This window comes from Actinia tenebrosa, unplaced genomic scaffold (assembly GCF_029948245.1).
Source record: "Actinia tenebrosa isolate PJP-AT-01 unplaced genomic scaffold, QUT_ActTen_1.0 PGA_scaffold2__45_contigs__length_23673736, whole genome shotgun sequence".
In the NCBI taxonomy this organism is placed as follows: domain Eukaryota; kingdom Metazoa; phylum Cnidaria; class Anthozoa; order Actiniaria; family Actiniidae; genus Actinia; species Actinia tenebrosa.
Genome location: NW_028292579.1, coordinates 18,504,266 through 18,517,780, shown reverse-complemented (window position 1 = coordinate 18,517,780; position 13,515 = coordinate 18,504,266). Strand labels below are relative to the sequence as shown.

The following is a 13,515-nucleotide window of genomic DNA, read 5'->3' as shown; positions in this document are numbered from 1 at the left end:
TTTTTGTCTTTTAACTCTCTTGGGAATGCTTGCAACCCATCAAGTTTTTTTTAAAAACATGAATATTTTTTAAATATTTTTTTGCAACCCATTAATAGGTCGTTTTAAGCCCCGTTTACACTATCGAGTTTTGCGCCGATTTTCGCTGGCGATTTTTGTGGCAATTTTCGGAAATATAAAATCTTTTGTCTCATCCTTCAAAAGAGGCATTCGTCTAGGAAAATCTTGGTATCCTGAAAAAAACTTAACAAGTAAATTCTTTACCATTATTTATTATGAATAAATTGCAAAAATATCGCAGCAACAATCGCTAGTGTAAACGGGGCTTTACAGTCGTTTTCAAATGCACGCGAAGACTCGAACCGTCTCAACAAAATAGGGTTTTGGTAGACGTCAATCAAAGTTTTTCCATGACACTGTCGGATACTCGTGGAATGTTTACCTTATTAACATAATTTAATTTCAAGCTACAAACAAAGAAGAATGTCAATCAAATCAATAGGTCTTTTGCAACAAACAGTCACATGCTGATATATGACTTTGTTAACGAATCAACTTCAATAGAACTCTTCGGCTTGGGGTAATGTTTTCCCATTTCAGACCACGTGTCATTCCCTTGAGAATAAGATTCTTTGTGAGCTGTATCCATATTCATGTGACTTCTCATGTGCAACCGAGCGCAAACCTTAAACAAAGAAATGATACTCTAGGGAATGACATGTGGTCTGAAATGGGAAAACATTACGTCAGAGTCGAAGAGGTCTATTCAATCAATTGTTAACGAAGGCTCTGCTGGATGGCAAACAAACTTTAAACTGCTTCGTATCTTGAAACCGAACGTATTTTATCGAACGTAAGAGGAAAAAAGTATTTTGAAAAGGTTTTGGATGGATATGACATTAGTAATGCCAGCAAAAAAATCTTTTTAATAAATGAAATCCTTTTTTTTTTTTTTTTTTTTTTTGCCGTCCAGGAACAAGCGTGTCAATCAATTGCAAAAGACAAGATTAGAATATTCTCAATACAGTCACATTTTGCAGAATGTCAGGTTGGGTGGCAAAAGCTGCCACCCAGCCTTTACATTACTTGTAAAATTTTGTAACATTTCTCAAAACTTATTCTACCAAATGTTCTCAACTTTTCAGTCGTCACTAAAGTTTTACCCCTTTTTCTTGAAGCTCGACTTACATTTGGGACACACTAGGTGACGTGTGGCGGAGACACGTCCTGAGATCAGGATATAGTTGCCTTTACGTGTCACGATTTTTACAATTACCGAATAAACTTTAACTGGTTTGCCTGTTATAAGACCTTCAAATCTTTCCTACATAAAGAAGCTGTTTTTACCGAGATTAGGTCAACCATTATACTCTCTAGAATCTCTACTACACAAAAACTGCCAACCTGAAAGCTTGTTTCATACGTACTCTCAACATATTAGTTAAAAGTAGATTAGAAACCGCATTAATAATTCATGAAGAAAACACAATAGAAATCATGACCATGAAGGTGACTTTATATCTGATATAGATTCGTCTTCATTTGCATAAACTTTAACTTGGATTTTCTCTATCAAACTTGGTTCATTTCGTAAAGAATTCTGTACAATATGAGAACATACATCATGAGTTTTCTAAGCCGTTTAACAAACTCGCAGATCGTATTTTGTCGGGTCTAAAACCACTCGGCTGCGCCTCGTGTTTTATACCCGATAAAACACTCCTGCTCGTTTATTAAACATTACATAGAATGCTTCAAAAACCTTTTAAACATTAAACTGTTTTTAAAGGGAAATGAGGAGTGCTTTGAGTGATTGAATTGGAGTCGCCCGGGTTTTTGGGTTGTTTCAATCAAATTTCCAAAGGTCTGATCTAGTACTGAGATTTTTGATCGATGGAAGCCTTAAAGCCCATAGGTCTTGCGCTGTGTTGGTGACGTAATGATAAATGACAATGACAATGACAGAATTTCGTCCCTGCAACAGGTTGCAAGAAATCAAAGTAGTTTGATAGTTTGAATTCGTGCATCTGATCGTGCTGCAATATGCACGAGGTGCATATTGCAGCGTGGTATGTACTTACGACAACAGATATTAACCAATAAGCTCCTATAATTTCTGGGGAACATTGCAACATTACTGTGTATTTACGACAACAGATGTTAACCAATGAGCTCCTATAGTTTCTGGGATAACTGATAAAACATCAATCTGGATTCTTGATGTTAAATCTGTATTATATTGTACTACTACATATCTTTACCTTGGGCTTAATTTCATTTAAGACCACGTGTCATTATTTTGAAATCTTGGTTTAACGATTGCGCATGACAAGACACGTGAAGAGATGCAACTCAAACAAAGAATCTTATTCACGAAAAAATAATGTGTGGTCTGATATGCGAAAATATTACCTAATGAAGCCTATAAAGTGACATAACTATAACCAAAAAAACTATAACCAAACTCATAGACTCGAGCTCGTCTTTGCTACCTTTTGAGTCTTCATTTGTCCAATTCTTTATATCTTCTACATGGATTACTATTCTTCATGGCCTTGGTGCTAGACTTTATACTATGTCCTTTAGACTTCATATCTAGTTACCACGGTCATAGCCAGAATTTCATTGGAGATTGTTTTGGGACTTGGCCTTGTTCCATAGAGCTTTTTCTGTTTGATCATACAGTTAGGGGTTAGTGTGTGGCATGCAGTGGAGTGGAATGAAGATCTGTCTTGTGGTATATATATACATAATATGGTATGTTTTATTGCTTTGTTTCGTTACTATACTATGCCGTGCTATACCATGCCATGCCAAGCTTTCCCAAGTTAATGTTATTATTGGCATAGAATTATTTTACAATTATATGTTATAATCATAAGATGTTACGATGAGAGACGTATGTTAGGTGTAGTTTTGGTAGCAAATGTTGTAAGGTAGCAAATATTGTATGGTAGCAAATGTAGTATGGTAGCAAATATTGTATGGTAACAAATGTAGTATGGTAGCAAATAATGTATGGTAGCAAATGTAGTATGGTAGCAAATGTAGTATGGTAGCAAATGTAGTATGGTAGACAAATGTTGTATGGTAGCAAATGTAGTATGGTAGCGAATGTAGTATGGTAGCAAATGTAGTATGGTAGCAAATGTAGTATGGTAGCAAATGTAGTATGGTAGCAAATGTAGTATGGTAGCAAATGTAGTATGGTAGCAAATGTAGTATGGTAGCAAATGTAGTATGGTAGACAAATGTAGTATGGTAGCAAATGTAGTATGGTAGCAAATGTAGTATTGTAGCAAATGTTGTAATGTTGTATGGTAGAAAATGTATTATGGTAGCAAATGTATGATCAACAGTGTCTTTCTTTACAGACATTAGTGTTAGTGCAAAGCTCCTATCAAAGTTATACTAGAGTGCATACCATATGTATGTGAAAAAATGTTAACGAAATTGTACAAGTTAGTGCAAAGTTTTGTAGGTCTACGGTCTACTGAGGTCTACTAAACTTACTAATTGGTGCAAATTTTTCACCGATATATGGGATGCAATCCAATAGACAATGAGAAAATAGTAAATAAATAGATAAATAATGTTAGTGTTAGTACTGATATGTTAGAACCCCAGATACGTACTCATTCTTATACATACTCGTTACTGTTCTTGTGGTCGGGGCTCGGAGAGACCCAACTGTCTCGCTTTATGTCAGGTTTGTCCTCTGCAAAGAAAATCAAATGTATAGTTATGTAACGTCGGCACTATGTGCTTTAAATGAGAGCCCAACGGTGGGCACTTTACGCAGGAAAAGCTCAATCTGGGTGGTTGGACAGGTAGAAACAAAGGTCTGTGAGGCACGATGGCGTTTAGAGGGATTTTATATACTGGGCACGCGAAAAAAATAGGCAAAGAGCGGTGATCGTAAGAGTGGGAAACGTATAGTAATACCTTACAGCACTTGCACGGTACGACATGCCGTAACATTGAAATGGCTTCCCAAAAAATGGTTGTCGGAGGTGTTGGAAACATACGATAGAGACTTACAGCACGTACACGGTACGAAATGCTGTAACATGGAAATGACTCCCCATAACTGCAGTGGAATGGTTATCGTTTGGGTTGGAAACATACGTTAGTGACTTACAGCACGCACACGGTACGACATGCTGTAACATTGAAATGGCTTCCCATAAGAATGGTTATCGTCTGAGTAGGAAACGTATGGTACTGACTTATAGCACATACACGATACCACATACTGTAGCCTCGAAATGGCTTCCCATGAGGATGAATATCGTACACGACGACACGGTACGACCTCCCATAACATGGAAATGGCTTCTAGAGTAATTCATTTAATCCCATCTTATGGTCATGGCTACGATATAAAAAGTCACGACTACGAATCTACCGTATGGATTCACACTTATACGAAATTTGTCAACTGAGCCACAGTATTGGTTGATCTGTAATTAAATCTAAACCAGGTTGAAAGGAAATCAGTACATTACCTTTAAAAACACTATCGTTGTGACTTGCATGACTTTTTGGCGGCAATCCCTAGAGTCAAATAAAACAATAAATAAACAAATTATCTAAACCTTGTTCGAATTCGTAAAATACAGCTTTGTTCCTTTTTATTCAGAGTTAGCCTCGTTTCATTGCCCCAATATTCACAAATTCCAACAGTAAATTAATGAATGGGCAACTTCAAAATACAAATAACCCCAGGGGGGAAGGGGGGGTATTCCCATATATAGACTATACGGGGATGATCCGCTGAACAGGGTATGGTTTTTCTAGCTTCTTGTCATAAACAGGGTATGCAATTTCACTCAAGTTCCAAGTTCTTCCTGAGTTTCCTGTCAAATTCAGGGTTTCTACTTTCGTATTGACCGAAACTGGTTACCATGGTCGTAAAAAAAACGATACGCGAGATGACATGATAATTGAAACAGGAACTCAGTGCAATAAATTATATCTTTTATCATGAACATGGTCTACAAATTTGAGTTTTTTTGTCATAAACAGGGTCTACAAATTTAAGTTTTTTTGTCATAAACAAGGGTACCCCTTTAAGAATCCCAGCGGAACACCCCTACCCAAATTCTGGCGAAGTACCCCCCCCCCCCCCCCCCCCCCCGGGACAAATGCATTTCACGAATTAATTGCTGTTGTACCTACATTCAGCATGTATGATATCCTGCTTGAGTGCTTTTCTCGAAGTCTTTTTAAAGCATATCTGACCTGAATTATAAAAATCAATAAATTTATTCCTATCTATTCTTAGAACAGTATAAATGAGCATGCGCAGCCTATATTTGAATACTTGATGAGCATGCGCAGTACATGTGATTTCACGCTGTAAAGACTTCAATAACGTTAAGAGGGGTCTTACCTATTTACCAGCCACGGTTGCTATGGAATCTTTAATAGGCTTTTCTTATGTTTTACGTGTTTGGCATTACTTATGAAAACGGTGAAAAGGCCAGGCTACCAAGTCATGTCAAAATTTTTTTAAATTTAAATCTTTTCAAGACCTCTTAACGTAAAGTAAAGCCCATGCTTGACTTTTTTTCAATTCATCTCAACTATAGTTTTGCTCTATTTTTGGTCAAACCGACCAAATACACGTTTAAAAAAAAGACGTCATAAATTATGTAATGACGTCATCACACATATCAGAGAACTATCCATTTCAAAAATTGGTCTTATCTATGAGCTCAAGATATAAGAAAAACCTCATATATTTGAATCTTTTCCATATAGCAACCGTAGCTGGTGAATAGATAAGACCCTCCTTAAAGTCATAGCCTTTTCTGAGATAGCGAAAATGGTTCATTGTGTACAAACATGTTTTATTCATCATGCCTTATATGATGTTGTTTGTACCCAAGGTAGACAAAATTACTGGGGAAATAGAAAACACGGGAATGGCTGAACACGAAATAAGGGTGCTTTATAACTGCAACAGCACAGCAAACAAGTTTTATCCTATCTAATTGGGCTGATCTGTGCAGTATATCAAGTAACTTATGCAGCTGCTAATCGTAGGACTCAGAAAGACTGTTCCCCTTAATTAAGTGAACGTTAAAATCACTAAGGTTTCTTACCTCGGTATTTCCAATGCAATGGAACAAAAATATAAATAATCCCTAAAAGAACAATAGATACTATAATCAGATCTCAAAGATAAAAATAGACCCTTTTCGAGTTCCAAATTACTCTACTTACTTGTAACGATGTGAAAAGAGCGAATAGATACTGGAATACAATGGTGTTGGAATTGAAGCCAAAGAAACCAAAACACCAGGTTGTGCCGAGAAGAGGAAGCAGAATAACGGTGGCCTTGAAACTAGTTCTTTTGACATTTAGAAAAAGAGAAAAGACAATCGTAAATTCAACTTCAAGGGGAGGAGATGAATAAAAGCAACCAAAAATACACTATGACATTTTTTTTTCGCGCGCGTTTATAAATAGGAAATTGTATAGGAAAACAAAGGCGCTCGCTAAAAAGAGTTCTAGTGATCAGCCCAGAGGTTGTTTCAGGGTTTGATTCTGTGGGTTAGCCCTGCCCTGACTTAGATCAGCCCAGAGGTTGTTTCAGGGTCTGATCTGTGGGTTAGCCCTGCCCTGACTTAGATCAACCCAGAGGTTGTTTCAGGGTCTGATCTGTGGGTTAGCCCTGCCCTGACTTAGATCAACCCAGAGGTTGTTTCAGGGTCTGATCTGTGGGTTAGCCGTGTCCTGACATAGATCAGCACAGAGGTTAATCTTCACGGTTAGTTTGAATTGGTTTTGGTAAAAGATTGCTATTGTAGTGAAAATTGTCCGTCAATTACATTTTATCCCACATATTTGACTTACTTGACGCGTTTTTGATCTCCACCAGCATCTTTGTTCAGTGAAAGAAGCTCTCTCAACGTTAATACCAATATAATGCAGTTGAACTAACAAAATAAATGATTAATCTCTTAATTTTATCAAGTGTCTAGTCATTTAAGCGCTTTCGCTGGCACTTATTGGGAACACTTATCACTCACACGCACTACCACTACATTTAATGTTTTATGCACACGCTTAACTCACATATTGTTTTTTACAGAGGAAGGAAACCGAGAACTCTGATGTCATTTCTAAACGTCTTCTTACCCCAATCATAGCAGCTATGGGACCAATAAACGACCATCGAAATCCCTCTTCCATTGATAACCAGCATCTACGGGAAACAAGGAAACCCATTACTCAAAGCCGCAATTAGTGGAAAATTGAAACAAAATAATTTAAAAAGGATTGGAATACGGTTTCTAGGTTTCAATCGGCTGAAAAGAGTCTATAAATGATTATCATTATCGACTCCAAATGGTGTTTTAATTCAAACGACTGACCACCATGTCCTGTCAACCAGAAAGATTTCTATTCAAAACTGATTCAGCTGATGAACATTCTGCACGAGACAGGAAATGACGTCAAATAAAACCAGTTTTGATTTCAATTAAGATAGGCCCTTTGCAGCTCAGTAATCACGTGCTGAGTAATTCACTGACAGCAAATGAATGAACATCTTGATTCCCATGGGTGAAATATACTGGTGAGCAAACAAACTTTCTACAACCTGTTTCGAGAGATCGTAATAAAACTGCATTTCGTAACACACTGGTTACACATCGTTTCATTCAGTTCTTTACAAGTATAGCCAAAAAGAATCACCACTTTAAAATAAAATGAAAGATTTTGCTCACCAGTACAGACACGTGACCGTTAACTGTAAAGAGCCTTTTACAAAGAATAAGCCGAAAGGATAGTTTTGAAGAAAAGGTATGTTGTCTTACGTTTTTCCTTTCCCATAGCCTTCGTGGTTACTTGCTGCTGATATAAGAACGAGAAAAACTGGAAAACCTGCACAAAGGGAAATAAAGAATAACTATATTTTTTGAAAATGGTGTGCTGTGATTGGCTGAATTTGGTGTGTGTGATGATAGTAGAATTTGCATTGTATAGCCTATTAGTGCCGTGATTGGATTAATTTGGTCAAGTCAATTACTGTCGTGTTTGGATGAATTTGTTAGTCAATTGGCATTGATGTGATTGGTTGAATTTGGTACAGCCAATTGTTGCACGTGTTTTTATTGGTTAAATTACGTCATAGTGCCATATATAGACATATGCTCACCCCAGCCAAACATCACATAGTACTTGAGCTTAATTCCTTCAGAGTTAAAAACCGTCACGATTTTGAAATACAAATGAAGACCCTCTATTGCCATCCAAGAGAAGGCTGATAAGTACAGATAATGGAGAAGAATAGCAATGGCGGCACACACAACCTGAACACAGAACAGAACAGACATAAAAAAACGTAACAGCCTACAATATTAGCGGAAATAAAGACGACTAATTTGCATAAATCTGCGATTTCTGACAGTGAACTGCGCTTTATAAATTTAGCAGCTCCCATGCCTTTGTTGCAGCTTGTTTCTTGTAACAGCAGAGTTTAAAAAAATCTACCAGTTTTGGCTGTAATCACAGAGTGGGACAATCACGAACGGAACCCTGAGAGATCCATGCTACGTGAAAGCCCAAGATCGAATTGGAATTTAGTAGTTGATTTTTGTGTAGGGAGGAAAACCGGAGAATCCGGAGAAAAACCCCTCGAAGCACAGGAGAGGAACAACAAACAACTCTATTCACATACGAAACCGAGCACACACCACCCTGCTTCCTAATTTCGTGATGACCCTCCCACCCAACCCCATCGGCGTGGTGCACCTTCCTACATTAACACGAATACCGCTGTCCTCAACGTGGATAAGCACATTTTTCTCCTCTGCATATCTCGTTAGCATTCGTTTTTATTGTAGATACTTAGAATATATCAAACAAAGAATGTTATTCGGCTCAAGGGATAGATTGGAACACGAAATAGGTCTTTAGAATAGTGACTATAATATTTAAAGTTATTGTTGCTTGCTCACTTACCGGATGTTTGGTGGAATCGATTCCTGCTAGAAACACAGCTTGTGCCAGCCCTAACGCGATGGAAAGGTTCAGATGAATCTTGTATCGTCTGGCTGATATTGCACTAAAGGGAAAAGTACGACGATTAATATCTGTGATTTTTACGAAGCGGAGCTCCACTGGTGACATGGAAGCAGCTCAATTTGGAGAACAAAACAAAATAATTTCAATCTTCAGTAAATCTATTTTTATGTCCTTCAAATTGAGCTACATTCCAACGTGCTGCAAGAGATCTAATGGCTTTTAATAGGCCATTTGCAACAAACAGTCACGTGCTGATATATCACTTTGATAACGAATCAATTCAGCCAAAAGTGTTTCTGCTGGATTGCAAACAAACTTTAAACTGCTTCGAATCTTGAAATCGAAAGTATCTTATAAGGGAAAAAAGTATTTTGAAAAGATTTTGGATATGACATTAGTGATCCAGCAAAAGTTATTTAATGAAGGAACCCCCTTTTTTTTTTTTTTTTTTTTTTTTTGGGCCATCCAATAACAGTCATGTGATTATGTCAATCATAACTAACTGAATTAGTTTCTCAACTAATTTGCTTTTTTTCGTACGCAAAAAAGGACATTTTTGCAAAGTGATACAACTTGGCATTCTTCATTAGAGGCTTATTATTCTATTATTATGGGAACCCTGTGTACAAGACCACAGGTTACCCAATACAACTGCATTTACTTACTCTCCCAGGGCAATGTAAGCAAAGATGGTTATCAACAAAGCAGCCAATGAGATGGCACTACCAACATACGTGATGAAGTTGATTGCTTTGACGTGTACTTCAGGTAGCTGGGAAAGACAGTTGAGTTTTAACATCACAATATTCATGGAAACAATAGCCAGTTGCAAAACGGGAGAGGATTTGCAATCTTGGACAAAAAAGTACAATTGTCCAAAAAATATATCTTCTGATATACGTTACCAAAAAAAAAAACAAAAATAAAAAAACTAGAACCTACGATCTTGGACAAAAATGTTCAGAACGGATATTTTGGTTCCCTGCTCCATGACTATTAAGATCCTCTTAAAATGACTCCCCCCCCGTTCTCAAATCGATGCGCAGGTACGCGGGTTGCCTTTCAAGATGGCGCAGAGAACAGTGAAGGGGAAATACCGTCTAATAAAACCGAACGATTCAATATCGTTTTCAAAATATCTGATAACGTCATACCCGTGACGTCATTTTACTAGAACCGGAAGTAAAGCAACACTAACCTCGTAATCACCAAACTGCATAAGGACAGCGAAGCTTGTTAAATGATTGGTAGAACACACAGTTTGATTTGTGTTTGTACTGATCTCAGACAGACCGTCACTAACCCATGTCCCAGTATCATTACTAAAAGAAAAAAGTGACTTGAGAAGTGACGTAATGAGAACTAGAGTTGGGGGGGCGATCTCGCGCATATTTTTGGCGCGGAAAGTTCCCGCCAAATCCATATATCTATATCTATATATCTTAAACACATTTTGCCTCGATCGCATAAGAATATTTTTGTCAAACATGGAGTGAACTTGCTCTATAATAAAATTGACTATTTGTACGCGACAAATATAATAAATAAGATGATGAAAACATGACGTTAATGAGGTTGGTACCAATACTGTTTATTACTGGTTTTCGTGGACGTCATGTATTTTTGTTTGGTTTCAGCCAAAGAGTTGATTTTTTTTGTTATGTCAACCAAAATGGCGACCATGCCTTTATTCCAATCAGTCTTTTAGGGACAACTCTAATTAACATTAATAGTCCCCTTCACAGTTCCTGCGCCAGCTTGAAAGATAGCCGTGCCTTTGCATCGAAGCGAGACGAACGGTGATGAGCTTGCAGTAAAATGTTTAGCACCTTGGACAATAATTTACACGTCTCTATCATTGCAAGCTCACCGTTTGTCTCACTTCGATGCAAAGGCACTGCTTCCTTTCAAAATGGCGCAGGGAACTGTGAAAAGGAATATCGTTTACGTTACCTGGAAGTGTATTGCAAGTATGCACACTTTACGGTACTGGGCAACTTGCTGTTATCTGGTAACTTAAAAAAAAGAAGAATTTATATAAATGTTAGTAATGATGAAGGGTGAAGAGACGGGACCGTCATACAGAGTGATCACTCGTTAGTTACAAATAGTTACAAAGGCTGCATTTCTCCTCAGTTATTTCCGGCCGCCAAGGCTTGAACCACGATCTCCCTCACAACAGTCCGATGCTCTTACCATATTTGAACCAAACGCGTGGCGACTGACGTAAGCGTCCTTTAGAATTCTTTTATTTTTAACCATACCTCACAATTTGAAAATCTTGGACTGACCTCCCCTCCACTACAAAGTATCAACTGATATTGCGTACATCTTACCTGATGGTAAAACCTGAGTACAGCCTGTTGATTTAACTTATGCACTGGTCGACTATCGTACGTCACTAGGACCGTCAGGACTTCAGAATTAACGTCGGCTTTTTTGACTTGGGCACTAGTGAGAAGGTTAAGAGAGATGCAAGAAAAAATGCATCATTTTTGCTCTGCTCTGCTCTGCTCTGCTCTGCTCTGCTCTGCTCTGCTCTCTCCATTCCTCTCCCATACCCTATCTAAAACCTCTAGCCTCAGCACTGCATTCATTACCTTGTGCTGGCGTTAGTTTGTGGTCTGTTGAGTCGTGTGTTTCTTATCACTGAAACCAATGCTAAAAGCTTCCCTGAAAATAATGACCAATTTTCAAGATGAGATGTTTGCAAAATCAATCGATCACTAGAGCGCAGGCTGAGAAATACTCTGAAGTCTCTTACAGGAATATAGCTAGCAACAGTATGTATTTATTAGGAATCAAGACTTGCTTAACGGTATTAAGAATCAAGTATTATATTACACTCGTCACTCAGCTCAATCTGGCCTGGGGTCTAAAATAAATAAAGATAAATTGACTTTATTTAACGAGGGTGACATACATTACTGATAACCCAGTAGTTTCTATTATGGTCCTCCTACAATTAATAAACTGAAATGAGGCAAGGAGGCAAACCAGTTGGCTATTTACAAGCATGGTCGAGAAACTGAATCTGAACTAATCAGCGACCAGGACAAATACAGTCTCAGCTAGTGGCCACAGCGGGACTCCAACCCGGCACCACCGGATTGCAAGACTGACGCTATGACCACTCGACCATGCTGCCTCCGTTAAACTCCGGTCTCAGGTTCAATTCGTTTACTTTCCTTATTTGTTTAATTTGTTATTGATAGCCTTACTTTGGAGTAAAAGGTTAAGGTTAAAATTACTAATTTTTCACTTCGATAACGTGAGGAGTGGTTGCCCAATTCTCCTAAGCCAGGGGCCCATGTATAAAGCGTACAAAGATGCGCCCTTTACCCCTTCAGACTATCAGTGCTCCCTCTAATGGGTATTTGAAGCAAAAGCTACACAGAACAGAGAGAAGTCAAAACAGACGTGGAGATCCTGAGGATCGAACAGTGGACCTCTAGCTCTGAAGGCCGCGCACTAATCAACTGAGCTACACACTTTGCATCGTGTGTATGAGTTTGTCTTAAGAACTTACCGTCACAGCTTCTGTTGTTGCACCCCTTAAGAGCCTTTCTTGGTTCGAAAGACAGCAATGGACCCACAGGCTGAGATTGTGTAGGATTTTTTGACGAAGTGCTTGTCGCTGCTTGTTGATGGAGATTTTGGAGACTCTCCCCTTGTGCTGGGATATTAACGACCTTTTGTGTGTCTATCTGAGCCAGTCCATAGATTTCTGGGGACAGAATCAAGTAACATATGTCCACCATCCCTCTATAGTGACCATTTTTAAAATAAAGGCCGTAATAGGCTATTATATCATAGCCTGTTTAGCAGGCCCCTGGGGGATTGGGGAGGGCAAGAGGGGAAACTTGCGAAACAACAAGCATTCCACTTGGTCAAACTAGTGGGAGAGGATATCATTTTAAAAGATCCAATATTTACTGCTACAAGCGCTCTGATTTTTTTACATTACAAAAAGCGCTTAAGTAGACCTTTTTACTAATACGGCGGCTGTTATTGAATTATAAGATGCCGAGGGGGCAAACGCGTAGACAATTCATTAAGCATAGATGAAAAAACTTACTGACGTTTCGGACGCTAGTCCTTCGTCGGAGTAAAAGAGCTCTTTTACTCCGACGAAGGACTAGCGTCCGAAACGTCAGTAAGTTTTTTCATCTTTTCACGGTGTATGATTTACCTTTTCATCATTACTGTTTCATTAGAAACACCGACGCAGCTCACACTAGTTTTTAGCTAGTTATATCTTTTCATTAAGCATAGAGTGGCGGGGTTACGTTTGTAAATAATTTGAAGTCTTGGTGTTTCGGCATATTTTTCCAAATACTAGCAAATTACAAATTTCTTTTTAGATGTGCTTCTCATTGGAAAGGGTAAAGAGATATAAAAAGACAACCTGACAGCTGTGCAGTCTATACATTTTCCAATAGTTTCCCCCTCGGCATTCCATTATGTCTCTATTAA

The 13,515-nt window shown here is 38.2% G+C and overlaps 1 protein-coding gene across 3 annotated transcripts in view; it reads right to left on the bottom strand.

Annotated features, from left to right (window-relative positions):
- Positions 1 to 437: 437 nt before the first annotated feature.
- Positions 438 to 13,515, bottom strand: part of LOC116304745 (uncharacterized) — a 35,790-nt gene continuing 22,712 nt past the window's right edge. For 2 of the 3 annotated variants that reach the window (XM_031714526.2, XM_031714524.2), the window contains exons 14-30: positions 12,569 to 12,766; positions 11,640 to 11,712; positions 11,376 to 11,490; positions 10,993 to 11,054; positions 10,238 to 10,361; positions 9,705 to 9,811; positions 8,977 to 9,079; positions 8,171 to 8,324; positions 7,830 to 7,896; positions 7,150 to 7,216; positions 6,865 to 6,947; positions 6,232 to 6,358; positions 6,111 to 6,152; positions 5,182 to 5,244; positions 4,509 to 4,557; positions 3,652 to 3,718; positions 438 to 2,669 (exon numbers count right to left, since the gene is read on the bottom strand). In XM_031714526.2, the coding sequence (XP_031570386.2) occupies positions 2,609 to 2,669; positions 3,652 to 3,718; positions 4,509 to 4,557; positions 5,182 to 5,244; positions 6,111 to 6,152; positions 6,232 to 6,358; positions 6,865 to 6,947; positions 7,150 to 7,216; positions 7,830 to 7,896; positions 8,171 to 8,324; positions 8,977 to 9,079; positions 9,705 to 9,811; positions 10,238 to 10,361; positions 10,993 to 11,054; positions 11,376 to 11,490; positions 11,640 to 11,712; positions 12,569 to 12,766 (1,562 nt within the window). In that variant the 3' untranslated portion in view covers positions 438 to 2,608. Of the gene's footprint in view, positions 2,670 to 3,635; positions 3,719 to 4,508; positions 4,558 to 5,181; positions 5,245 to 6,110; positions 6,153 to 6,231; positions 6,359 to 6,864; positions 6,948 to 7,149; positions 7,217 to 7,829; positions 7,897 to 8,170; positions 8,325 to 8,976; positions 9,080 to 9,704; positions 9,812 to 10,237; positions 10,362 to 10,992; positions 11,055 to 11,375; positions 11,491 to 11,639; positions 11,713 to 12,568; positions 12,767 to 13,515 lie in introns of all 3 variants that reach the window. The other variant, XM_031714529.2, reaches the window with a different exon arrangement.